Source organism: Cucumis sativus, chromosome 7 (assembly GCF_000004075.3).
Source record: "Cucumis sativus cultivar 9930 chromosome 7, Cucumber_9930_V3, whole genome shotgun sequence".
Lineage (NCBI taxonomy): Eukaryota > Viridiplantae > Streptophyta > Magnoliopsida > Cucurbitales > Cucurbitaceae > Cucumis > Cucumis sativus.
This window is the reverse complement of record NC_026661.2, coordinates 20,894,796-20,922,273: the sequence shown is the minus strand read 5'-3', so window position 1 is coordinate 20,922,273 and position 27,478 is coordinate 20,894,796. Positions and strand designations below refer to the sequence as shown.

At 30.0% G+C, this 27,478-nt stretch overlaps 3 protein-coding genes across 3 annotated transcripts; 2 read left to right on the top strand and 1 right to left on the bottom strand.

Annotated features, from left to right (window-relative positions):
- Positions 1 to 227: 227 nt before the first annotated feature.
- On the top strand, positions 228 to 4,329 carry LOC101220678 (MAR-binding filament-like protein 1-1). The gene is made up of 4 exons (XM_004141802.3): positions 228 to 665; positions 1,577 to 1,620; positions 1,734 to 1,874; positions 2,152 to 4,329. The coding sequence occupies exons 1-4, from the start codon at positions 380 to 382 to the stop codon at positions 3,883 to 3,885; spliced, it is 2,205 nt and encodes a 734-aa protein (XP_004141850.1). The 5' UTR covers positions 228 to 379; the 3' UTR covers positions 3,886 to 4,329.
- A 582-nt stretch (positions 4,330 to 4,911) lies between these two features.
- Positions 4,912 to 7,792, top strand: LOC101220911 (protein SYS1 homolog). Its single transcript, XM_011661259.2, has 3 exons — positions 4,912 to 5,727; positions 6,761 to 6,987; positions 7,284 to 7,792. The coding sequence occupies exons 1-3, from the start codon at positions 5,504 to 5,506 to the stop codon at positions 7,289 to 7,291; spliced, it is 459 nt and encodes a 152-aa protein (XP_011659561.1). The 5' UTR covers positions 4,912 to 5,503; the 3' UTR covers positions 7,292 to 7,792.
- A 772-nt stretch (positions 7,793 to 8,564) lies between these two features.
- On the bottom strand, positions 8,565 to 12,827 carry LOC101203079 (probable sulfate transporter 3.4). The gene is made up of 13 exons (XM_004141732.3): positions 12,377 to 12,827; positions 12,032 to 12,080; positions 11,730 to 11,937; positions 11,444 to 11,615; positions 11,047 to 11,112; positions 10,725 to 10,838; positions 10,491 to 10,607; positions 10,253 to 10,379; positions 9,874 to 10,160; positions 9,613 to 9,803; positions 9,446 to 9,531; positions 9,262 to 9,338; positions 8,565 to 9,168 (listed from the first exon to the last, which is right to left on the bottom strand). Exons 1-13 carry the CDS (start codon positions 12,719 to 12,721, stop codon positions 9,022 to 9,024), a joined length of 1,986 nt encoding a protein of 661 aa, XP_004141780.1. The 5' UTR covers positions 12,722 to 12,827; the 3' UTR covers positions 8,565 to 9,021.
- Positions 12,828 to 27,478: the final 14,651 nt, after the last annotated feature.

The window sequence follows — 27,478 nt, the reverse complement described above, 5'->3', positions numbered from 1 at the left end:
AACATAACAAAAGAAGGTTGTGGATAAGCTGAACTCTTTTCTTACGTGGATCGTTTTTAGTGGTTAGAAACAATGCCAAATGTTCAAGCCCTTACTTTCCACGTGGATCTTCTTATGGAATGAGCCACAGATGAGTTCAATATTACGAAAAATGACACTGAATTCTAACAAGAGCGAACTATGGATCCGTGTAAATTATAGAATCCAAAAAGGGCATAAAAGCCAATTCAATATCGGCTTCAACTACGGGAAGCCATAGCCGGAGCCGGAAGATGGGACGAGACGGATAGAGAAAATAGGAAAAAGAACAAGAAGGTTTTTGGTTCATTTCCGATTATCTTGCAAGAGAAAGAAAGTGGAAGGTTGAACTGTGAAATCGATGATGGGTTTTGCAATGGGAAGCACTTGCTTTCTTCAGTCTCCGCTTTATGTTTCTCGCTTTCCATTTTCTTCAGTTCCATCTTGTTCTTGTTCTTCACAATCAAATTCACTACCCTTAAGAAACGTTGAGGGGAAACAGAGAAGTGGAGTGCCGGCGGCTCTGAGGAGCAAAAGTTACTCGAACGATGATGGATTATGCAAGAGGAGGGCGATTTTGTTTTTGGGTATTTCTGTCTTCCCGATTCTGCAATTCAAGGCTCAAGCTCTTGACGGTTCGGCTACAGGTTAATTAGTCCTTTTGCTTTTTGTTATTGCAATGTGGTTGTTTTGGAATTTAAAAAGATGGGTTGCGGTTTGATTGGGTTAATTTTCAATAATTAGTGAACATAATAATCCAATGAATTGAAGTGCGTTTAGTTAGTTAACGATATCATGATTATGGTGACAGTTTGCATATCAAACGAAGAAATTTAATTTCTGATAGACAGTTCTGTCAATGGAGATTCTGTTGTATATGGGAAATAGCTGGAGTTTTCTTCTATATATGACAGATTTCTATAGTGGTACTTGTAATTCACCTGATATATGAAGTTTTAGAACAATGACTCAACTAGATAGCCGTATGAATATAGTTGTTTTTCTTATTGTGTATATTACTTGATTTCTTTGGAGTTTGGAGTGTGGTTTCTTGTAATTAATTCTTCCTTCTGAAAACTTGGTGTTTAGTTCTTAGATGAAGTTTTTATCCTTTTCGAACTCAGTAAGTAAATGTGAACTAGACATTTCCCTGTTGAGTTCATGAGTTCATATATACCAACCGCGGACAATTATAATTTATAGTCTATGATCTTTTTCTGGAAGAAGGTTGATAGTTTATTTGCAATGACTGCTTCTTGTTTTTTATTGCTCAATTGGGCCTCATATAGCAACCCCTGGTGCAAAGTTGTAGACAGCAAGTATGTCCATATTTTGTGGTTGATCTGTTAGTCAAGTCGATTTAATGAATTTTTGTGAATTTGATGTCAGTTGTTAATTACTTAGCTATCGTTTAAAAGTCTGTGTGAATATATCTTATAGCTGCGATGAGGTTTGTCACGATATTTTGTTCCAGATCCATTGTCTTTAAAACATTGGTGCCAATTGATGTTCTAATCTTTAGTTGTGTAATCTTCACACATCTATTTGATATGTTCAGAGAAAACTGATGTGAAGGCTCAAGAAGGGAATCAAAATATTGAGGTCTGGATCTCTGCTTAATTTACAAAAATATGATTATTTTGATTTATTTTTACTATGTTATGGTTTCAATCATTCCTGAAATTTCCCCAATTATGCTGTTTATTTTGGGACAGCTAGCGGCCCAGATAGAGAAACCACCAAATCCTTTTGTATCTATTCTCAATGTAGTTGGAGTTTTTGGTTCGGGGGTGCTCGGATCACTCTATGCAGTAGCTCAAAAAGAGAAAATGGCTGCCGAATTGGCGATAGAATCTGTAAGCTCATTCTTGACGAGGCAAATATTTTGAACGCCCAACTTCACACTTTGCATTTGTATTATTCTTTGCCTGATGGGACAATCAAACTTTTCCTGTCTGTTGTCTAATACATTTCGAGCTATGATTTTAACCAACAATTCTGTCTTCTCGCATCCCTTTTTTCTTTGCTGTACGTAAGAAAATTTTGAATAGCTGAGGAATATCTTAGGCCCTTTTTTTGAGATTTTTTGTTCTTCACTCTGAACGATAATGGAATCAATATTTGAATTCACAGATAAGTACTAAACTAAAGGAGAAGGAATCTTCCATTATTTCAATGAGGAGAAGCTATGATTCAAAGTTACAGAGTGAACAGGAAGAACATGCGAAGCAATTAAGGAAGGCAAAGGAAGAACAGACTTCTTTGGTGAACCAACTAAATACAGCCAATGTCACTATTGGACGCTTAGGGCAAGAGATAAGAAATGAGAAAGGAAAAATAGAAGAGCTCAATGTTTGCATTAGTAACCTGCAAAAAGACCTCTCAAAGACTGAGGAAGATAAGCATATACTCGAGGCAAAACTGCAAGAAAGTCTTGAATCTATTGAGCTTTTACAAGAAAGGGTTAACTTGCTTGGTTTGGAGCTCAAGGATAAGGAGGATTATATTCAAAAGATCAATTCTTCCCTTGCAGAAAAGGAGGTAGAATTGAAGAACCTGTTGTCCTCCTACAATCAAGCAAAGGATGAACTGGTTGCTGCCCATTCAGAGATTCGAGGTTTGAAGGACGAGCTTCAGAGCAATAAGGAAGAACTTGAGATGAGGATTTCTATGGTGGATGAATTAAATGCTGATGTAGCTTCTTTGGTCCTTACAAGAGACGATTATAAGAGAAAATTGGATGATGCAGAGGATGAGTACGATCGTCTTAAAATATCTTCGGAAAAGAAGGCATCATTAGATGCTAAACTTTTAGGAGAAAGAGATCAGGAAATTCAGGAACTGCAAGAAAATCTTAGGATTGCTATCAAAGAAGTGAATGGAAACCAAACAAGAATTAATGATCTGACACAAGAAAGAGACGTTTTGAAAAAGAAGTTGGAATTAGAATCAAGTAATGCACAAACACTGAAAGATGAATTGGAAGTTACTCGAGAAAATCTTAGCAAATCAAGAAACCAGGCTTCTGACCTTACAAATCAGTTAGAGGAATCGAAAAGCAAGTGCACAGAACTTCAGTCTGAGGTTTCTAGACTGCAGGCTGAATATGATGAAGTTAGAAATTCATTACAAAGCAAGTTTGAAGAGGCAAAACAGAATGGTGAAATCTTAGCCAGTGAGCTTTCAGAAACCAAGGAACAGTTCATGAAAACAAATGAAGAGTTACAAAAAGCATCTCATGAGCTGGCGATTGTCATTGAAAGTCGCAATGGTTTACAGAAGGAATTGGATGATGTTTTTCAAAGGGCAGAAACAATAAGCAACGATTTAGAAGAAGAGAGAAAAGTAGTTTTTTCTCTCAACAAAGAAATTCAAACGTTGGAGAAGCAAAATCTGAAGGACAAGGAAGCACGAAAGTCTCTTGAAACGGATTTGGAAGAAGCGATCAAGTCACTCGATGAGATGAACCGCAATGCATTGTTACTTTCTAAAGAATTGGAGAAGTCAAATTCCCACGTGGCCAATCTTGAAGACGAAAAAGAAGTGCTTCGTCAGAGTATCACCGATCAAAAGAATGCCACCATAGAAGCACAGGAAAATTTAGAAGATGCACATAACCTTGTCATGAAACTTGGAAAAGAAAGAGACAGTTTTGAGAAGAAGGCAAAGAAACTGGAAGCAGACTTGGCATCTGCAAAGGGTGAAATATTGAGGCTCAGGAGTGAAATGAAGTCATCCAAAGCCATAGTGAACAACAATCAGCAACAGGCAAATGCTGAAGCTGAAGGCAAGGTCAAAGTTACCGTCGCCAAGAAAACTGCCAGGAGGAGAAAGCCAACTACTCAGTTGGATAAAGAACTGTCATGAGTGTCGTTTACTCTTAACCCGTCTTTGCCCTTATCCATCCCTCCAACATCTTTTTATCCTGTTACTCTCTTGCCCAGCTAGGCGCTATTGGTCTTTTTCTTGCCATAGCCCTTTGTATTCTACTAATAAAATAGCAAGTAACAAGATGTTGTCAATTGTCCATGCTGCCCTCCATATCGTCGATGCCGAACAACACGATAGTTTAACAAGCAGCATATTCAAGTGATCAAGAAACCTAGTTTAACATACTCTACCATTTCTATGTAAGTTGCTAAAAAAAAGCAGAGAGGATGTATGATTGTGTCAAGCTTGTCATATATAATTAGACGAGGCTGAATCTAAAATTGTTGTGGATCCATTTTGTACTTTGTATTGCTCAGCAGTGAATATTGGAAAAAGAGTGCAATTTTTCATCATCAAATAAACATTTCTTTATCAGCAGCTCCACTAAGTTTTCTTCCAGACTCTGCTTCTCATTCTTTTTCTAATTAGAACTTCCATTTGTTAGCCATGCAAATTTAGGGTCTGAACATTTAAAGATAAATTAACCTTACTAACTACTAAAGCTTCGAAGTATATTTATTAGGTGCAATATATTTGATGCAACCGTTTTTGTATTGTAATAATAATAAAGCAAAAACTCTCTTCTTCTTCCACCCTACTACTATCATTATTTTTAATTTAAAATATATTCTTAGACAAAATTTTACATTTTAAAAATTAAAAAGTAAAATTTTCAAAAATAAATTCTCCCAAAAAGATAAAATTTCCTAAAATAAATTTCTTCACACTAAAGTACTATTTTGTTTGTCAACCTGGCAAATATAGGGTTGGATATTCTTAAAAGAAAAGAAAAGTTGATTTATGATTAAATATAAATTGCAATATTTAAAATAAAAAAGAAAAAAAGAAACTATTTTTGAAAAAACAAAAAGAAAACGTGGGGATAAGGGAAGTAATTTTAATTTAAATGAATTAACCAATTAGTTAATTATATAATACTAATTAATTATGAAAGTAATGGAAAAGCTTCAAATCGATTTTACATTACAACTGTAGCGCATCTCTACGAAAGAAAGTTTTCTCATCAGAGGCACCGGCCCGGACACGACCTACAAAATCTGAAGAAAAAGGGAAAGGAATTCTTCCCGGAAACCTGAGTTTTCCCGCCGGTTGCTTTTATTTCTCTCTTCTCGATCTCAAGATTGACGCTTTTATTTGTTTCAGTCTTGATTTAATTCTTATTTTCTGGTTAGACGGCATTGCGATGTGTTCGTTGTGTTAGCGAATTGGGATTTAATCGATTTCTAGGGTTGGATTCTTCAATTGGGATTTGTTTCTCTTTTATTTGAATGTTTCTGTAGTTATATATTTTTCTGATTTTAGTTTGGGTGGATATTGGATTCGCTTGATTCAGATCCAATGAAACAAGATTGGTAAATTCTTGTGCCAGAGCCAGCGAGAGGATTTTTCAAGAGAAATGGGCATCTCTTGAATTTCGTTGTCAATTTGAGGGTTTGTAATTCGTATTTCAATTATTCTGGAAGGAGTTGGGTTCTGTTGAGTTTAGGTTTGGGTATAGTAATTGAGAAGCGAGAACCGACTGACTACTGGAGTCATGTTCTATGGTGCAGTGGTATGGGACCCTTGGCTCATTGTTGCCCAAATTGTTTGTCTTCAATGTTTCTATTACCTCACTCTTGGTATATTGCTTGCAACTTTAGTGGGGACTCGCGTTTCTCGGATCAGCCTTGTTTACTTCTTTGATTATGCTACAATATCTGTTTCTACTGCCACTGGTTGGTGTGTGATTGCTTCGTTCCTGTTAAGTGCAATTGCTGGGTAAGAATTTTGTTTTAGGTTTTAGCCCCCCTCCCCCCCCCCCCCCGTATTTGGGATTATATTTGCAATGCATGGTTAGTAATAATTGACAAATCTCACCTATGTTTGTCTGCCCTGTTTTTATATATTAAAAGTTAGAACTACTTTAGCCGCATGTTAATACACGACACTTGGTTTAGACAAGTTATATTTGATCCGGCCTTTGTTACATTATGTGGAATGATTTAGATTAAACGCCCTCGATGATATTGTTTTGATGTCATATTAATGTTTGTGTTTTTATATGTAACTAGGCCATTTTTTTTGTAAAATATAATTGCACCTAACTCTTTGGTGTCTGGAGTTTATTTCTTAATGGTTCATAGTATCCTGTATGTTGTTCCTTCAGGAAGTGATGTGAATTTCAATTAAGGTCCGTGTTCATGTACTAGCTGGTTAGCTACTTTTTTTGAGAACCTTTTTTTCCCTTGACTTCCTATCTCATGAATCCCTTTTAGTCTGTTTTGAGTTTGAAGAAATATATCCTTTTTGCCTTATTAGATATTACTATCACAGAAATTCACATGTTTAATATTTTGGTGATTGGGTTTGTTAGGTCTACTAATTCAAATTGCCAATGATAAAAACATAAATGTTTAAACTCTACGGAATAAGAAAGCAAGTTATTTAGAATATGCCGCTAATGGTTGGTTGTCATGCTTTCTATTTCAATATTTTGACTGATCCTGGCAGTTTTCCTCCCTTGAATTTTTTGTTTAGAATGCATGGGCGATGGATTGGGGACTGGGGTGGTTGAAGTATTGCAAAATAGTTTTGGAGTAAAACGGACAGTAGACATTGTTTCTGTTAAATGTTATCCTGGGAGTTACTTTCTAGCGTTGTACCCTCTTTTCTTATGTTTAATACACTTGCTGGCAACTAGTTTCAAAGTAATCAATTCTGAATCAATTTTTTTTTTTCTCGTATTGTGTAATATGTTTTATATAAAACTAGTGTCAGCTTCTCTTACCATTTCGTTTTTCTTGTCATACAGAGCAGGTTATCTGGTTTATTTGATTGAAAGAGCAAAGAAGTGCTTAGATTTTGCAGCCACACTCTATATATTCCATCTTTTCATTTGTATCATTTATGGAGGGTGGCCTTCCTCAATGACATGGTGGGTTGTGAACGGAACTGGGCTTGTAGTCATGTCTTTACTGGGTGAATATCTGTGCATCAAACGGGAGCTTCGAGAAATTCCTATAACACGATTGCGTTCAAGTAAGGCTTCTTTGCTCAAGGAAATCAACAGATAACCTTCTTTGACATTCAAATTGTTTAAAATTCACTATTCACAATACTACTGCTAACTAACATGGTTGACTGGAAAACAAAACATGCCAGGACAAATTTTTTAATTCATGTTAGTCTATTATTTTACTTCATTCCATGCTCGACTTTGCTGTTGAGTTGACATGTTCCAATTTGTTTATTTTTGAGAAAAAACTTGTTCTAATGTTTAAGATCATTGAGAAGTAGATGTAGTTGTACCATAATGAAAACATATTTTGGTGCAGATGTCTGAGCTCGAAATTCAAATTGCAAGAACCACCTCTTCATATGGGATTTTTTGGTGGCCTATCTTATTAAATTTGTTTAGCTAGTGGATAAAGCTGATGAAAAGCCAGATCAAATTAGAATCAAGGAAGAGGAACTAGTTTGAGATATGATGATTGACCGTAAATATTGAAAATAACCGGGATCGGTGCGCTGGATTATGATCTAGTGTTTCGAAGCTTTACACAAGTACAGGAAGTTTTTGTTACTTTTTGGGGAAAGGGTCACTTCCAATGGTGAAACAGGCGATGACTGATGGCTATAAAGCTTTGTTCCTTTTCTTGTTTTAATGGTTAAAGGATATATATTGTTAGTTGCTTTTATTCATTTATTTCTTCATACAGATGAATTTACAGCTTAGTTTGGAATGAGACTTCTTTTACTCCTCATTTTGCAATGTGTTTCAATGATATAGTGAATAGCTATGAATATAATGAAATTTTAGCATAACTAAAAGGAAATTCTGTTAGTTTATCTTGTCATTATGGACTTGAATTGCTTTAATATCACTTTCTATTGCTTAGATTCTCTTGATAAAAGGCCTTCATTGTCGCCATTATATGTTTTCCTTTTTTGTGCTAGAGTTGGCGTTTTTCTTACACTTCAAAGCATATTCTAAATCTTTGATGCAAATAATTAAAAGTATCCAAATCTTCCAATTACATTTGCACGAAAAGCCAAAAAGAACGGTACAATCTTCACTAAGCTGATTTTTTAAAAATAATTTGTTTCAATTTCAAACGAATTTGAAGTTATTTATAAACATTATTCGATTTTTTAAAGAAAATATGTTCTGATAAATGACATATTTTTCATTTTATTTACTTTTAAGAGCAATTGTTGTGTATAAATAGCTATACAGATCTCTTAATATTTACAGCTTTTGAATCACAATCTTAAAAAATTGTCCGTTAGAACAAGATGGCAAATAGTCAAACATTCGATTAAGTTTTGATTGGTTATTCATCCTGACCTTACTTGATCGTTAAATATTTTAATCTTCCTTTTCAAAAAAATATTATAATCTTTTAGGATGCCTTTTGCTGGTCTAACTTTTGAATACAGAAAATGTAGTTTGGAATAAGCATAACGATATAAGTTTGTTCATTCAACAAGGCAAATGTTTCAAGTTTGGTATAAGATGCCAAATTGAACTAAATATCTTGAACAGTGTCTATAAAAAAAAAAAAAAAAAAAAAAAAAAAAAAAAAAAAGAGGATGCTCTTTAGCAAAAGCTGGAGTTGTAAATAAAGTCCAAATCACATTAACTTTGATTATTTTTTTTTTTTTGAAGCGTGGGGATTATTCATTTAGTATATGGTCTTGAACAAGCAATAAAGTGCTGTCCTTCATTTCTTTCTTGAAAGTGAAAAACTTATAAATGGTGTAATAATGAAAGTGTAAAAGTTACTTAAGGCTTTTGCCCCAAATCTAACAGATACTAAACTAGAACTAGGATTGCTTGTATGTATTATACAATGCAAAGTGAAGAAATTGGTGGGTTGTTAGCTTCATTGTCAAGAAAAGAGCAAGAACGAAACAGAGATTGAAAACATTTCATCGCCTCTTCTGATTGCTATAAGGGTGGAATATGTTTTCATAACCCCGAGAGGAAAAGGAAAAACTATCCTTTATCGACCGGTTATCTGTTTCTTTCAAACTCTCCCCTCTATGATATAAGCTTCAAGAAGATACAAGTTATGACAGCGGCCTCTTCCATAAAGAAGAAATGTCCTTTACAGCTTCTCCAACTGAGAGGTAGAGACCGTTGAACTCGAACTGCTCCAATGCCTTTGAATTATATAGTTTTTCCATCACGTTTCCACCAGGATTTGCTAGCACAAACTAACCAAAACAAATACCGAAATGTCTATCAGTTAAAAGTTTCTTGGAAAACATTTGGTCATACAGGCAGAGTTAAAGCCACATGGAACATACCTGCAATGATTTTTTCATCAATATCTTTTTAAGCTCGCATACTGTTTCTATACCACTTGTATCTATGGATGTTACAGCTGAGAAAAGCATATGACAAGCGTGAGCGAAACCATTTGGTGGATAATCTCAAAAGGAAAGGCTTCTTTTATACTCGCTTAGGAGTAGAATTTTTTGCTTAGCATACCTGTCATGTCTAGGATTACACATTTCAGTGGGCTATCTTCAGTTGATTTTATCCGTTCTTCTTCTTCCCTAACCCACCTAAGAATTCTGCACAGGACATAAGGATGTGTTATAGGTTAAATGATCTCTTTCGTGACATAAAGAAGATTTTCATTATATCGAGCTCACCTTTCTTGTAGGTATGTTGAATTTGCGAAGTAGATTGGAGAGTCAATGGCAAGAATGAGAAATGAAGGCACCCTTGATGCATCCCGGTATCGGTCAAGGTTTTGGAATATATGAGTCCCAGAAATATTCCCCAAAACCATGGTGTTTGGCCTGGTGACATGCAGAAGAATCTTGAAAACGGAGACTCCAACCTGAAAATTCCAATGTGTTAATGATATTACCTTACAGAATAAACTATCACATAGCAATGAAGAAACTTACTGCGATGGCAAGGCCCAATGGAACGGAGATGAAAAGAACGCCAAAGAAAGAACAAACACAAGCCAAAAAATCGAGCTTGTCAACTTTCCACAACTTACAGGCTGCTTGGTAATCAATTAACCCAATTACTGCTGTTATAATGATGGCTGCTAGGATGAAATTTGGAGTATAATGGAACAATGGCATCAGAAACAACAATGTTATGAGCACAGCTGCAGACAACACAACGTTAGAAACTGCTGTTTGTGCCCCGGCATTGTAGTTCACAGCAGACCGAGAAAATGATCCTGTTACATCGATTCCAATCCAAAAAGTCAAAAAACTGTAACAACAAACAAACAACGTCATAAAGAAGGTTTGATAGGAAGGTAACAAACACCTGTAGTGACATAGCATGAAGAACAAGATCCAGCCACGTTCATAAAACCAATAGCCATCATTTCCTTATTCCCATCCACTTGATAGTTTTTCAAACCAGCAAACGTCCTTCCAACGGCAATTCCTTCCTAAATGTTATAAAATCAAAATGAAAAGAATCGTTAAGCCATGGTGATTAAGAAGTAACCAAGCCAGAACCTAAAATCTGTAATCAACATCTTTCTTAAACAGGGACTTACGGTGAGTGAGAGAATTCCAGTTATAATGCCAGTTTTAATGGCAAGTACCAACTGAGGACCAGTAAAGTACAGCATGTTGAGAGATGGAGGATTGACACCCTTGGGCAAATGACCAATCTATCAAGAGAACGCCAGAAGAGAAAATCATTATGTGGTTCTAAATAAAGTAATCTAGAGAAAATGGTATTAGTTTAAGGGTACATATTTAAAGTTTTTTAGAGTGTCAATTCGTACCACTGAGATTCCAGGAAATTTTGTTCTCAGCAAGAAGACCAAAATTGTGGACAAAATAACTGATGTCAGTGGAGCTGCTGCTGAAATCCAGAAAAGCTTTGGTTTCTTGATGCTCTGTGTCAATTCATGTACGATAGAACACATTAGAAGCAGAGCTATTATTATTGTAATGTATTTTTAATTTTTTAAAAAAGGAATTTTCGAGACCCCACTACTTGGTTTATCTCATGGCCCACCCCACTAATCCCACCTTATAGCTAAAACAGAGCCATTATGCAAACATAAAGCACAGCAATAAATATAATTTGTTGAATCCACTTACTATATGCCTTGTTCCCAGAAGAAACAGTAGGAAAATGAAGCCTAAAACAATAGTTTGCCAGGACCACTGCACATTATATGCACCGAGTTAGAACAGTGAATGAATAAAAAAAGACAAATAAAAAGGCCCCGTCAGTTATAACACCTCAGACCATCTAGAATAAAAAAAATGAGCCCTTGAAAGATATCTTCAACTATTGAATACAAATCAAGATTCTTACGAAATTAATAGCAAATTTAGATAAAATGAACCGGCTTTAGTTTTTACAAAAGGCATCTTTAATAAAGAAATATAGAATATTTGAAAAAATCAACCGACTTTATGAACTATTCATCTGTTTGCTAGTTGCTTTCCTCTCTTTTCCCCACCACCCTTAATGCTGCAAGGAAGAACTTACCTCATCTTTGCGATGAAAAACAGAAGACATGACAGGAATAAATTGCATTTTGGTGGTGAAATGGGCAATTCCAAGCAACCCTTTGAATTGTTGCAATGACACAATAACTGCTGCACCAGCCATGAAGCCAACTAAAGTAGCCTTTGACAGAAAATCAATTACAAAGCCCAACCTGTAACAAATTGAAAGTCAAAAAACCATTAATTGAAGGACAAATCCATAAACAGAGAAAATTAATGGGAATTCATTCCTCCCCAATTGGTTATACTTATGCTTAATTTTATACCTTAACAAGCCTAAAGATGCTTGGAATACACCAGCAAAGAAGGTAGCAGTAAAAGCCAACTTAAGATACAGAGTTGGGTGTTCATTATAAGAGACCGCCTCAGTAATCATCGATCCCATGACCAAAGAGGCAATTGATACTGGCCCAACAGCAAGATGCCTAGAGCTCCCAAGGATAGAATATATGAGCGGAGGCACAAAACTTGAATCTGCAACAAAACCCCACAAAGAGTTAGCAAACCAAATTTAACTTCTGGTTCAATTTCATTCAGTAAAGATCATATTGAACAAGATAATACTCACATAATCCGATGATTGGAGGCAAATTTGCTAGTTTCGCATAGCTTATTCCCTACAGAAATCAAAACGAAGAAATGAAAAGAAAAAAAAGGATAGATAGAATCATAGAACACTTAATGTAATGGCTAAAACAAACAAACAAACAAACACATTAAAATAATAAAGCCAAAATGAAGGATAGTCAAATTTGACAAAGTTCGAAAAGGAAAAATCGAACCAAACGAATGAAACAAAACCCACATTTCCATAAATAAAAAAATAATAAAAATCAAGACAAAAAAGAAAAAACGATCTCTAATCTTCAGATTTCAATTTGCATGAAACAATCTTATTCATTATCATACATACCTGAGGAATAGAAAGGCTAGCAATTGTAAGACCAGAAACGACATCAGACTTGAAAAGAGCGAGGGTATACTCAGGGCCCCACTGAAAAACCGGGAAGAGAAATTGAAGGCCTAAAAGCAATTTCCTAAGCGTCGTTTGGTTCTTGAATCTATGAAACGGGTCATCAGGAAAGAACACCTCGGATAGCTTATGCTTAAGTTTCTGAAACGTAGTTTGCTCGGGAGGTAAACAAACTTTATGAATCTCAATCTCGGGTCGAGACGGCTCCGGCATTGCGTCAGCCGGCATCGTCAACACCGTTTCACGACATTCCAAATTTTCAACTCGGTTGGAATTGATTCCCATGGAAGGGATTAGCAAAAATTTGAGAGATAGAGAGAGACTTTAGTAAGAAATGTTATGATTTTGGGAGGTTTTTGAAGGGTTTGAAGAAAGAAAGAAGAAAGAGATGGAATTTATAGAGAAGAAGGAGGGGTGGTTATTCAGTGAGCACAAAACGGTAGTTACTTGGTGGTCGCTTTTTTCCTCTCTCTCTCTTTCTCTCTTCCATTTGCATGTGGAGGGTTTCTTCGTCTTTTTACTTCTTTTCTTTTGTATTATGTGATTCTTAATTTTTAATCACTCGATCAAAACAATATCGATAATCTCCGCTCCTTTCGTTCTTTCTTTTTCTACTTATTTTCAGCTATTTGTTTTCTAATATTGTAGTTTTTCTTTTTCCTTTTTCACATTCTCATTTACCATATCTTTTTCCCATCAATTTTGGGGATTTATGTTTGATTGTTTAATTATTAGTAATGGATCATTTGTTTCCTCCCTTTTCTTTTTACTTTCTTTTCGTTTCCTACTCCAACATGTTTATGTATTTTCTCGTTTCCTAATTTTTATTAGTTTATTTTTTAGTACATGTTTATGTATTTTCTCGTTTCCTAATTTTTATTAGTTTATTTTTTATACAAATATAGGGCACGTCTTATTATATTTTCTAAATTACAAAAATAACAAGTTTAAAAACATATAACCTTATAATAACCATCTTATAGTCGTCTGATATCATTAGTTACTTAAAAGGTCCTATGAACGGTTTTTTTCTAAAAAAATTTTGTCATCTGAAGTAATTTCTCTTTAAAAATTATCCTTTTATGTATAAAGAAATTGTTATAAATATAAAATAAAGTAAAACCATTTACAAAATATGACAAAAAAAAAAAAAACCTCAAATGAGTCCTAGAGAAGCACTCATTTCTGATATATATTTCTTTTTTAATTTTAAAGATCTAAAATAGCCGTTTTACCTTACGGCCCATGAAATATTAAAACTTTAAAAACAATAAAGTTGATAAAGACAATTGTAAGTAATTGGCTAAAATAATAGATGAGAGAAAAAAATGATTTATAAAATTTGTTGGTTATATAAAAATGGTAATTTTTATCTTTTCAAAACTATCGTTAAAGTAAAAAGAAAATGACAATGAAACGTTATAAAACTTAAAGGATATGTATTTTTGAAAGAGGACAAAGTCTTTTAATTAATCTAATAATGGATTGCTAATCAAATATTGATTTTTCTTCTTCTCTAGAATAGGAAACGAAACAAATTTAATTATTACACGAAAAATAATAATAATTCACTTACCGTTAAAGCTAAATATTGGAACAAACATGCCAAATATAAAAATAAAAATGGAGGGCTAATAAGTAAAATATATCAAATTTTGTTTTTCCACCAATATGCTCATCACCACCACCTTTTTCACTAATGGTTGAAACTTTCCTTTTTCGTTTTTTTTTTTTTTAAATAAATAATTATGTTATTTATTTAATTTTGTATTATTACTTTTCATAGATGAATTTAAATAATAGTAATTTTCCAACTTCCCATTACATATTAAAGTATGTAAAAATACTCCAGTGGGTCATTAAGGCCACATTTGAAAGATTCAGTGAATTTTAATTATACAAAATTGGATGCTTAATTTTAACATTAATTAAGTTTAAAAAAGCAAATTGGAATGTGGTTATAAATTAAAGATTTGAAATAATAAGAATTGAAGAAGCCTTTGGAATTTGATGGAACCTTGTTTAATTGGCCAAACTTACTTCCATGGGGTTACGTTGAGATTCGAGAAAATGATTGTGATTATCAGATTAAAGTAATATGCATTTTTTAATTTTATAAAAAACAATTGTACTTATAATTCCTTCTTCTTTTTTTTATTTAATGCAACTTGTCTTTTGTTCGTAGAACCAATAATAAATCCAATTTTTAGTTGGATTTTTTCCCTTCAATGTCATATTGATATTTTAAGTAATTTTTTAAAATATTGTGTTTTGTTTGATGAAAACTAAAATCGGGATTTGGTAATCATTGGTTATTTTTTAAAAATAATTAATCTTAAACACTTTATTTACCTTTTAATCAAAACTAAATTACAAGAGATTAGGAAGAAATATACTTGATTTTCAAATATCAAAGGGCTAAACAACACTTATCTAATTTATAAACATTTATTAAAAATTCAATCCACTTTTAGAATTAAGATAAAATTAAGGAACTTACTACCAAAGAAACAATAATAAATTTCATAAAACATAGTAATAAAAAATACTCATTAAAAAACCGTTTTTGAAGATTAAAGTTATAGAAAGTAGTATTCACTTCACGTGAAACACATCGTAGCTTAAACTTTGAGAGAAAGAAAAAAACAGAAAATGAAAAGCAAAATCATTTTAGGAGTAAGAAACCCTAAAAATGGTAAATCATAGATTTGAAAATATTTTGGGTGTGAAATTGAATTAATGTATGCATTGGAAAAAGGTCCATAATAAAGGCATTGGAGTGACTGAATGAATTAAGTTGTGAAGAGTAGGAGGAAGAGACGACAGCATTATGCATAAAACGACACTTGCAACCCATCCTGCCCAATCACTTTGTCAAACTCCCGGTGACATGTCGTCTCTTTGCCACACCCATTACATCCCTTTGCATGCACATTTTTAAGCAATACTCCCCAACACTTTACATGTACGTTTAATTATTTTAGTTTTATAATTAAAATTGTAGACATTATCGAATATCGATAAACATGCATAGTATTATTGATATAATATAAAATTTTACAATATATTTTAATTCATTTTTTATTTATTTATATGGCACGTGAAAAGAAAAGATAGAATATAAATTTATTAAAAGTTTAAAGAAAAATTTATAAGTGACGTTTGGTTTAATAATGAAATTGTTGTTTCATATTTAATATCTAAATCACTCTATGACATGATATACCATTTCATTCTAAAGATGTAATGTGATAAAGATGTGTTCAGTTAAGTATAAAATATTCACGGTTAGATAGTGATATTTTTTAGATTTAATGATCTACATCGCACCTATACATGAAGTTGTAACGAAGAAAGAATCTAGTTGTTCGTTCAAGTATGTGATCTATTGTTGAATCGTGATATTTTATATTTGTAGTCTAGATTACACTTGTACATAAAAAAATATAACAGTAAGTCATGTAATCACTTTAGCTCAATTATCAAATATATCTATATCATGAGATATTATTGTTTCATATTTCATATTTAATATTTAAATCACACTCTAGAATGATATACCATTTCATCTTAACGATGTAATGTGACTATCCAGTTAAGCGTCATAAATATCCACGGTTTGATAGTGATTTTTTATTACACCTATATATACATAAAGTTGTAATGAAAAAAGAATATGGTTGTTCGTTCAAGCATGTCTATTGTTGAATCGTGATATTTTGTATTTATAGTATAGATTACACATGTACATAAAAAAAATCTAACACTAAGTTATGTAATCACCTCAGGTCGAAATAGTTGTGATGAAGGACGAAAAAGAAATTATAAAAGTTGTAAAGGACTTAAAACGAAGATGTTAAGATTCTCTTTTCTAGTTTCTTTTTTATATATAGTATAGGTAGTCATCCAATTTCAACTCTTTGAATTGTAGATTAAAATACTTCACTTTGATTCCCTAAAAACTCGGCAATGGGGTACTTTTAAGTTTAGTTCATTTAGATTTATATGCTTTCAAACTAGAAAAAAAGAAAAAGGAACGAATCTAAAATAGTTGTTTTAAAAAAGTAGAAGGACCAAAATGAATTACGTTTAAGGAAAAAGAAAATGTATCTACTCTCTCCTTTTTCCTCCTCCAAAGCATGTTTTTGTCGGCAAATAATAAATATGTCAATTATCATTTAAAAAACAAACTGTTGATTTACCGCCATTATTGAACTAGAAAAGCACTCCGGTTGGTTTTAATATAGTTCGAATATTCACATTCTAATATAAAGCGAAATAAAAATAAAAAAAGTCATACAATAAACGCGTAAATCTTTAACAAATTAAACACCTAAAAACTAATCATTTTTAAAAATAGCAAAATAAATTAAAATATTTACAAATTATAGCAACATTTTGGATTCTATCACACTGATCACTATAGCATATCAATGACTATCAATGATAAAATTTACTATACATGGTAAATATTTTATACTCTTTTTAAAAATTTCTCTTTAATATATTTAATTTATTAGGGTTAAGTTTGGTCAATAATAATAATACTATTCATGCAATAACATATACAACTATATGTGTGATATGTTTGTTAGATAATATATTTTTAAAAAACAAACTAAACAATAAATAAAAAAAGGGTTTGAAGAAGATAATTATCACTCAACTAAACTAAACTTATGTTTTTTTTTTTTTTTGCGAATTATGATATATATTTTACGTAGAAAAGAATAATATAACACTTTTTCATGAAATTCATTTCTAAAATATGTTTTAGTTGGGGTTGACGTTAGCTTTGAGAGAGAGATTCCACATTTTTTTAAGAACAGAGATTCCATATATATATATACATATCTTCTTAATCTAAAGTAGAATAAAAAGAACCCAAATAAACTGCGTAATTTATTAATTAACACCTAAACGCGATTAATTAAGCAAAATTAAAACGGAATATTTTTATTTTCTTTTAACCCAAAAAACAAAGAAATTGAAAGCGTAGTAAATCTGGACCGTCGGTTTCGTATTGTGATGCGCCAGCTTCGTTTTTCTTATTATTATTATTATTATTTGAAAAAGAAAGAAAAAAAGAGCTTCGAAAATTCTTGTTTCTCCCTGCCTCCTTCTTTTCGATCCCAACCCTTTATTTTATTCGGTGAAAATTTGTTGTAATTAAGCTGTCTTTTTTATTATTCTCTTTGGTTGTGGTGCAAAAAAAATACTTTTTTCATTACTATAATTTTCTTTTCCTTTTTTCTCATTTTCTAAAATTGATGTGATGTAAAATAATTTCATTTCATTCTTTCTTTAGATTAATTTAAACTTAAATTAAAAATCAGGTCACTAGCTAGATCATAAAGTTCTAGAAAAGAAAAAAGTCGAAAAAATTTGAATTATAATTTTGGATAAAGTGGCATTACGTGATAAATATAAATAATCTTACACTTTATAATTTATTTGGTGTGAAATGAATAAAGATCTTTATTATTTATTTAAAATTCAACAACCACGTGATTTATTTTTTGAAGTTAAAATTATAAATTGAGTTGTTGTTTAACTATAGAAGTTAAAGAGAAGAAAAATAAAATAGTATATATACTTTAAATAATTTATAAACGAATTTGTGTTTATACTTTATTATTGACAAAATGACGAAATAGTTGACCTAAGTAATAAAAGTATACCTTTGTATAATACTTCTTATTATAAATAACAACATGACAAAATAGTAGTAATTAATATTAATTTAGTTTGACGATATTTATGAGATCAACGGTCAAAAAAGCTTGATTTGAAAATATTGCATGAAGATTGAGTTAGCTTGTCCCTCCCTCCCTCGAGATAAAGAGATTTGATCTCCAACCTAAATCTCTATTTCTAATTTTGGGGAAATTCACACCGTGTGATGAAAGTCCATCGTCTACAAATTATACTAATTGTCTCTCTCAACATTTTTTTTAATTTAAATAAAAGTCTAAAACAATATTATTACCGCTTTTGAGAGTACGGTTGGAGTTGATAAAAAAACTTTAAAAAGTGATTGTCTCATACATGAAATGAATGGTTAAAGTGGTGTTACCGACTCTATATACCATAAAAAGTGTATATGATTTTAGTTTATATTGTTTTTTTTGTATACTTTAATTCTCGAAAGTGAAAATAGTGTGAATGATATATATATATATATTGCTTTTTTTCTTTGCAAGTTTGGAGCTTTTCACGTTAAGATATGCATTTTTTAACGAAGCAATAGAGGATGTCCTAATCGCTCATTCGACTTTTTTTCAACCAAGTTAACTAATTAAATTACAAAAGAAAAACTAAAATTATTAATAAATTAAATTTTTTTATAGAATTATTTTAAATGACAAAACTTAAAAATACTTACATATACAACATAATATTACAATCTATTTTTGATGAACCACAAAAGACATAGAGAATGATGTAATATTTTGCTATATTTTATAAATACTTTAATTTACTTGACTATGTATTAAGCAAACTCTTACAAAATTTTATGGAAAGTAACAATTATCCATCTTTATCCTTTCTTCCTCTTTTTCCATTGAGTAGTCGTATGCATTTGGCATGCATTTCTCAAAATTTGACACAAAAGTATGCATTCCATCATTAAACAATTTGGAAATTTTGAAGAATGGTTAGGAACTTTTGTTATTTAATAAAATTTAATCAATTATTCTTTAATAAACAAAAAGTTAGATCACATTTTTCTTCCCCTTTGAATAATTTTTTGTGGAAAATAGCTATGCAAGTGTAAACTCAAACACCCAAAACTAAAGAAAAAAAAAAGCTCAGTATATTCAAAATACAAAGTTGTAGTCTTGTCAAAAGATTTGAGTCCTTCGAGTCAGTGGGATTCGTTAGGTTTATTAATATTTTTAATTTCAGATTTTTTATTTATAAATCATCATCTGATAATTTAATTAAAGGAATAAATTAGTTTAGAGTAACTAAAGATAAGTAGATAAAATAGACACTAATATGAAAGGTTTGATCACATCAATTAGGATTTTAATAGTGAATTAGATCTCTTAATTTTGAATATGAAAAAAAAGTAAAAATTTATAAATAGATTAATTTGACAACACAACAAATCAAGAAAAGGGGAAAATATCCAACACTATCAAAATGCTCCATATTTATATATATTTTGGAGTGAAATGCTCCACATTACTACCACTAATAATTAGTCAAATCATTAATATAAAAATAATATCAAATTCAATAAATAGAGAATATTGATAATTCAATGATTTTAAATGAAGATTGTTTAATTTCTCAGGAAAAAAAAAAGAATAAAAGATTGTTTGTCATCAAATGAGAAAGAGAACGATTGATTTCAAATCATGTTTTTGTGAAATAAATAAATCAACATTACTAATATTTTCACATATTTTACGGAAAAAAAAAAGTAAATTTATGGAAAGTTTATCATTTATTTATTTATAATAAGGGCATAAGTTGGAAATTGGGGAAAATGGATGCATACGTGGCATTTGTTGGGCAGGGTCGGGCATGTAGGGCACATGTGCCCGTTTTCTCTTCTTCGTAGTTTGAGCAATTCCATTATTTATTCTCTCATTTAAATCAAAATATCCTTCTAATTAATTTCAAATTTATTAAAGTTTGATTTCTTTTTAAAAATTTTAACACAAAAAGCTAAAAGAAAAAACAATTTTCGAGGCCGTAAATGGTGTATTGATACATTTCTCTTATTTATTATATAACAAACAAGAAATTAATAACTATTCTCGTATAACTTAGAAAAAAAAATGGTTAAAAACAAATCATCTGATAAAAATATTTATAAAATATAACAAAATTTTAGATACTAAAATTATATCAATAACACAGAATCTTACTATATTTTGTAAATACTTTTACTTATTTTACTATATCTAAAAATGTCTCATTAATAAATATATTTTTATGAATCCTCTTCACAACCCTTATGTTTCATTAAAACACTTACCTATACTATCGAGCAAAATCAACATTATTATCTTATCTTAAATTTCTCAGTGGAAAATTGTCATCCATAGAGAAAAAAACTAACTAATTATAAAATATAGCGAAAAAATAAAAAATTTAAATGAACTAAAAGAGAGAGATATGAATTTTATTATATTAGATAAATAATTTTAATATTTTTCTATTTTTTAAATGTCTTATTATCAATCCTATTTTCTTGAATTTACTGTTTAGTTTAAATTTAATAAATGCAAGATCTGCTTAGTATCATCTCAATAATTTTGTTCAAGTTATTTTTTAAAATTCGATTTAATAATAAATATAATGTTTATTTTAGCTTCACTTTATTATACATTACTATTTCGAATAAAAAGTTAGAAATTTGTATTTCACTATCACATCACTTGATATGGTTTGAACCAAAAGAGGTAAAGAAATTATTTTGCTGAAGTTGTTTTAAGTTAAGAATTGGAAGCAATTTACAAAAAGAGTTAGAAATTCAAAAGAAGAAAAAGAAAAATTTACAATTCTTATTCAATTTATTTATTTATTTGTTTATTTGTTTTAGTCCTAACAAGAAAGTGGGAGTAGAAAAGTAAAGAAAGAAAGGTTGTAAAGGGAAAATAAACTTATTTTTTTCCCTAGAAAAGTAAGGAGAGCTGAAAAGTTAGCAGTCTAGAATGGTAGGCTTTGGCTGAAGTGTGTTTTCTAGGCAGAAAATTAAAACCAAAAAAAAAAAAAAGCATCACTTAGTAATATTTAAATTAAATACCATTTTCACTTTTGTATCATAAACCAACCACAAATATTAATTGTATATCGTAAATAAATTAAATTTCTCATCAAAATGATATGATTTTTCTTCAAAGAAAACTACAATTTTATTTTACTTAAAAAAACTTAATTGATTGTATAAGTATTTTAATAGTTATCAGTAATGCAAGTCCAAATTTAAGCTTTTGAAAGCAATTTTCCACGTCCATGTCCATCCAAATATATAGTCCAACGGTTGTTGGAATATTTGAAATAATTCAATAAAACAATGAACGTGTTATCGTTTTATTAGGCTATGTAATATTAAATTTATTTTTATTCATCGATTTGAGTTTTTGAATCAATTAGTAATTTAACATAGAATTAAAGTGGTGGGTACGAATGTTGTGCAGGTATTGTGTTCAAACTAGCTCGTGCGTTCTTTCACTAAATATAGTTTATTGTTGATGTGACTTTTTTTTATTGATACGTGTGCACTGTCTTTTAGGGTTAAACTTTCGACCTTAAAAAAAACAATAAAAGTTTTAACATGTTAAATGATATATAATTAAATTTACATTTCGAGTCGATCGATGATTTAAGATGATCATATTAAAGTAAATGGTCCAAGAAGGTTTTATGTTGTCCCTACATTTATCGAAATTTTCTTCGCTATTAAAAAATAATTTTCATTTAAATGAAATAATATTATATTTATCTTCATATGCTAACTTAATTAAACTTTTGAGTAGTTAATCGATATTATATTATTTAATATTGATAATTTCCATTTGTAATTTGTTGAGTTATTCTTCATATTTCGAGCCCATAAGCAAGACCTAAGGAGAAGAGATATAATCATCAAACATATAATGTTTATTATCATGTTGTCATATACTCCATCTTTACGAACCTTCCACTTTACAGGAAAGTTTAAAATTAATATAAAAGTTTGTATTCTTTTATTCATTTTAATTCGAGGTCAAGACGTGGGGTGTAGTTGGTTGACTAGGCATAGTTGGAAAAATGAAGGCAACTTTATGGAGGAGCTCTTGCTATGTTTAATTTCCTTCCCTTTTCGTTATTGTCTTTGGTCATCAAAAATCATTATAACAGTCCTCTATTTTGTCCACCAAAGTTGGCATTAGGTAAGCCTTTGGATTATATTTTTAAAATTTAAACGTGAGATATCAGTGGTTGTAAAGTTGATTATTAACTATATATTATGTCACAAACCACATTAAGTTTGGACTAATATATATATATATATATGTTGTAATATCCGTACGTTGAATGAGATATATATAATTAAGATTTTATTGTGGGTTTTCTTAGTTGGAAATTGAAAAACTTTGTGAGTGTGTCGATGTTTTGAAGACAGAGAGCCAACACTGTTGACTACATTTAGTCCAAAATGAATCACCTTCAACTCAACCTTAATTAGCCGCCCAACCTCATTTTGTTCATTCATTTTTTTTTAATATATGTATTTCTAATCATCCATTAATATCAAGAAATAGCTTTTCTGATCTTATAACAATTAGATTTAAGGAAAGGGTACGAGTAAATAATATTCATTTTAAGACCATTTCACTTATTTAATAGCTTTTTTCGTATAGCTAGTAAGAAATTAATTTTTAGATAAAAGTGATGGTCACTTGAGATTGAAGATAACCCTCTCATTTTTTTCTCTAGATTTTAGAAATGTTTTAAAAATTAAAGTATTTTTTGAAACTCAACATTAGTTTTCAAAATAGTTTTTTTTTTAAATATAAAAATTTAAGAAACTATTTACACTCCATAAAATAAAACTGACAATAAACTTTTTACATTTCAAATATTTTACCTTTTAAACAAATTTCCTTTTAAATTTTTAATTTCTATTTTATTTTTAGAATTTGACTAAGGATTTAAGTGTTTCGTTAGAGAAAAATATGATAAAAAAACCGTAAAAAACGTAGATAAAGTTGTAAGAAACCAAAGATCAATTAAACAACCAAATATTAATTATCAAGTGTAGTGTGTTAATTATTATTGAGAACGGGTTGGTATACGATAATATGAACACATTTTAATTAGTTAAGAAATGTACGTAATATGAAAGCTAAGTTGTCTATTTCTAAAATAAAATCCTCAACTATAAGACGTTAAAGGTGTATATATTCTTCATTTGACCATTTATTTATAGATTAAAAGAGTTCGGACATGCAGTAATTTACACCGCACGTCTATACATCGGAGCTGTATGAATTAAAACTTTAAAATAATAATCGTATTAATTAAATTTTCATAAATTAATCAAAATACAGTGTGTAATAATTTTTCATTTTTCATCTATTTTATTTTTCTAATTTATATCAAGATAGCTAATACACAGAAAACAGTACACACTGCATATACCCTAATTTATAAGCTCAAATAATTATTGGAGTCTACTGTTTATTTAATTGATAAGATATTTTCTTTAAAAGCAAATCATTCTTTTATAATTTGGAATCTGAAAATAAGATTCATTCTATTTTTAAATTACAACAATAACATTATATACATATATAAATGTTAGAAAATTAGGAAATAAAAATTGAGAAGATATATATGCAAATAAAGATTGGTTGATCAAACAAGGGATGATAATAATAATAAAAAAAAAAAAATACAAATTCTCCCACTGATTAAAACCCATCTGTATTGACATATGGAAAAAGAAGATTAAATTTAAAAGACATGGATTCATAATATTGAATATTATTATTATTAGTCCAAGAACATTATCATGATGCCCACCAATATCTTCTTTTTTTTTTTTTTCTGCCCACTAAGTTATAAACAATAAAAGGATAATTAGAGAATCCCCTTTTAATTTGGTTATTGGGTTAGTAATGGGTCGTATTACAATGCTACATCATAACTCAAAGGTTCAAAGAATGGAAAAGTGATGTGTTCTAAATTAATATTTCTAGTGCTTATCAAAAACAATGCCACATTTTCTTCTAGCTCGTATATGGTCTGGTTGGTGTAGGATTTGATGTCGATAGAAAATTCAGTGTGTGCTTCATTCATTTTTTTCCTTTCAATTTATACTGTTTGGTTTGATAAATTTAAAGTTATGTGGCTTCGATTTAAAATTTTAATGGATTCCAAATAAGAAAGGAGAAAAAAAGACGTAGACATTTTTTATTAATTTTGTATGGTTTTTTAACAAGTCATTATTTGAATATTAAATATAGGTAGACGTACAGAATTATTGATTTTAACGATATTGTTGTTTTTTTTCTTATATATATATAAATTATAAAAGTTTTTATTATTAAACTTTATTCTTTTTTCTAAAAAAATAACAAACACTACCAAGTTTTAGTATGATTCTATTTGTTAACTTTTGTCTAAGTTTGTGGATTTATTTCAATTTGATATAATTTAGTTGTATTGTGTGACAAATAAAGGCAACCTGTAAACATTATACTAAAAAAATCTATATTATAGTCCTTAACATATTTGTCAATCTTATACGTTTTCTCGAGATTAGAAGAAAAGAATAATTTACCTATTTTCTATTTTTTTTTTTAAGGAGACAAGGTAAAGTTAAATTTGTTCTAGTAAAAGAGTTTGGTTTTTTTAAATTCAATCCAATGAACTTTTCCTAAAGAAAAAACATAGTTGCAATATAATCTTGAATGAATGTATTTTATTTTTTTCCCTTGAGTAATATAAGATGATCATGCTCGACTATTAAAGTGTCAATAATTACAAGTTTGTAACAACGCCAATCAAGGATGACGATCTTTTAGTCAAACACTACGAAAGTTGATTCTTTAAGAAGTATAGCAAACCAGGTTAGGAACGTTTTATACACAAAAAAAGATATTTAGAAATAATTGATCAATGTAGTTAGAAAGTTCAAATATTGTCATCAACACAAAAGCATACACTTCATTGCTAAAACGGTCTCAATCTTCAAGTAAAGTATATATAAAAAAAAACCTTTAAGTATTATGTTTCAACTTAAGGAAAATGGTATAAATTCTTACATCCTCAACCATGAAAGTATAATTCAAAATAATGACAACCCCATTGAGCTAAACAATACCAATAATTTTTTTTATAGTATTTGAGTTATACACATAAGTTGGCACATATCTATCTTTTCTTTAATACCACTAGTAGATTAAGTGAATTTCTCAATCGATCGTGGAATAATATTTGCTTAGATAATTATATTACACAAGGAATTAACCAATGGCCCTATTGAGTTGCATGTGTTGATGGGGCACCTTGTGGGTGAGAGCTAGCCAAGATAGACTCCTTGAGCCATCAAACCCTTGAAAAAGAAGAATACAATTCCATTTTGACCTTGGGAGTTAGGATGTATGCTAAATGAAGATTCCTTTTCTTGTACTTACCACAAAAATGGAGCCCCCCAACAATATATATTCTCATATATGATTCTTTTTTCTAATTATAAATTTAGGTATTTTTATCAAAATTATTGTTTTTGGAAGAGACACGACTTAACGTGAGTACAACTCAATTGACGTAAAATAAAGTTTCGAAAGTTTGATTCTTACTTTGCATGTTATAAAAAGAATAATAGTAATAATAAATTTGTTAGGGAACGATATATAGTATAAAGAAATGTTATATATTTTATGAAGATCTATGATAAAATTGTATGAATTTGTAGTTTGGGTTAGGTGCTTTGAGAACATCTAGATTATGTTTGCCTTATAAGTTTATCCAAAATGTAATGAAGTTAAAGTTCTCGAAGCAATGACTATTTTTTGAAGGTTTTCTTTGCACATATTCTCATTTTGGATGTTCGATTTGTCATTGTGGAGTCAAATTGCTTGGAGGTTGTCAACTTGCTATACATAATCTCTTCCAATCTCAATGAAGTCTCTTTTTTCATTAGATTCATGCACATGAGTTGGACAATGTTTTCTTTTTTCATGTTCGTTGTTTGAGTTCTACATATTTTAATCCATTCTTTGACTTTTAAGGCGTTAGAAGAACGAGTTTCTTCTCTTCTCTGTTTTTCTTACTTTGTGAATGATTTAAATCACCTAATTTGATCTCGTTTTTAGTATTTTGCTAACAAAAATAATTATTTATTCATCAAGCATGTTAAATAGTTAGATTATAACAACTTTTTATTTCATTTCAAATAGGTCAAAGTACATCATTAACAATTTAAAACTATTTTCATTACAAAGTGATGGAGATAGAGTAGAATCATAATCTTGTTTGGATCGACCTTATTGCCAATTTAACTATGCTAATTAGTTTGATTATATTCTATAGTCGTTTTCAACTATATAATAAAACGAACAAAAAAAAAAAATCAAATATAGCAAAACATCACTAATAGACTATAAAATTTTGTCGTATATTTTCAAAAGTTTTGCCATTTAAAATCGCTATCTTAAAAGAAAAAAGAAAAAAAATAATTTAAAGCTAAAATAATTATGAGAGTATAGAGTGTCTCGTATGCGGCGAAGTGATGATAATGGATACCCTTACAATGAGACGACGATGGTGACATTCTAGTATGGACTATAGGTTAAAGCGACATTAATATTTGGTGCCCATATTTGATGGTTCATTTTAAACCCCCATTCAATTTTATTTTTATTTTTATTTTTTAAAATTAGAAAGAAAAAAGTATATATATATATATATATATTTATATATAATATATTATATTAAAACCCATTTATTCTCTATCATATAGATAAAGTAGAATATTCTTCTTTCTTCTTTTTAGTTGAATTGATTTGATGGGCAAAAATGTCAATTTGCTGTTTTACGTTCAAAGCTCTCTTTTATCATAAAATTCATATTTGCCCTCACCTTTCCTATTTGCACATTTTACAATATTATTTCTTTCTCATTTCATACTAATCATGTAGTACGTGTCAAACCTTATGCCAACAATTAAATAACTCATTTATACAACCAATTGTAAAGAATCTATTGAAAGATTACATCTCCTCTGCCCAAAATAATAATAATAATAAGAAAGCTCAACTCAACTAACATCTTACGTAACGCTTAATTCTCACCCCTCAAAATTTAAATATACTATTTTCTAATTAAACATCTCTCCTATTTATTAATAATAAGTTAATGAAGAATAGCAAAATTCACCACATTCTTTTTAACTCATTTAAGTATTTTTTAGGGTAATTAATATATTTTAGAGAAAATAATAAGAATTAGCGGATGGTGTTTAAAACTTTTAAGTTCGTGACTATTTAGTTTTTTGAATTTTTAAAGATATGTTTAGTATGTTTATTGAAT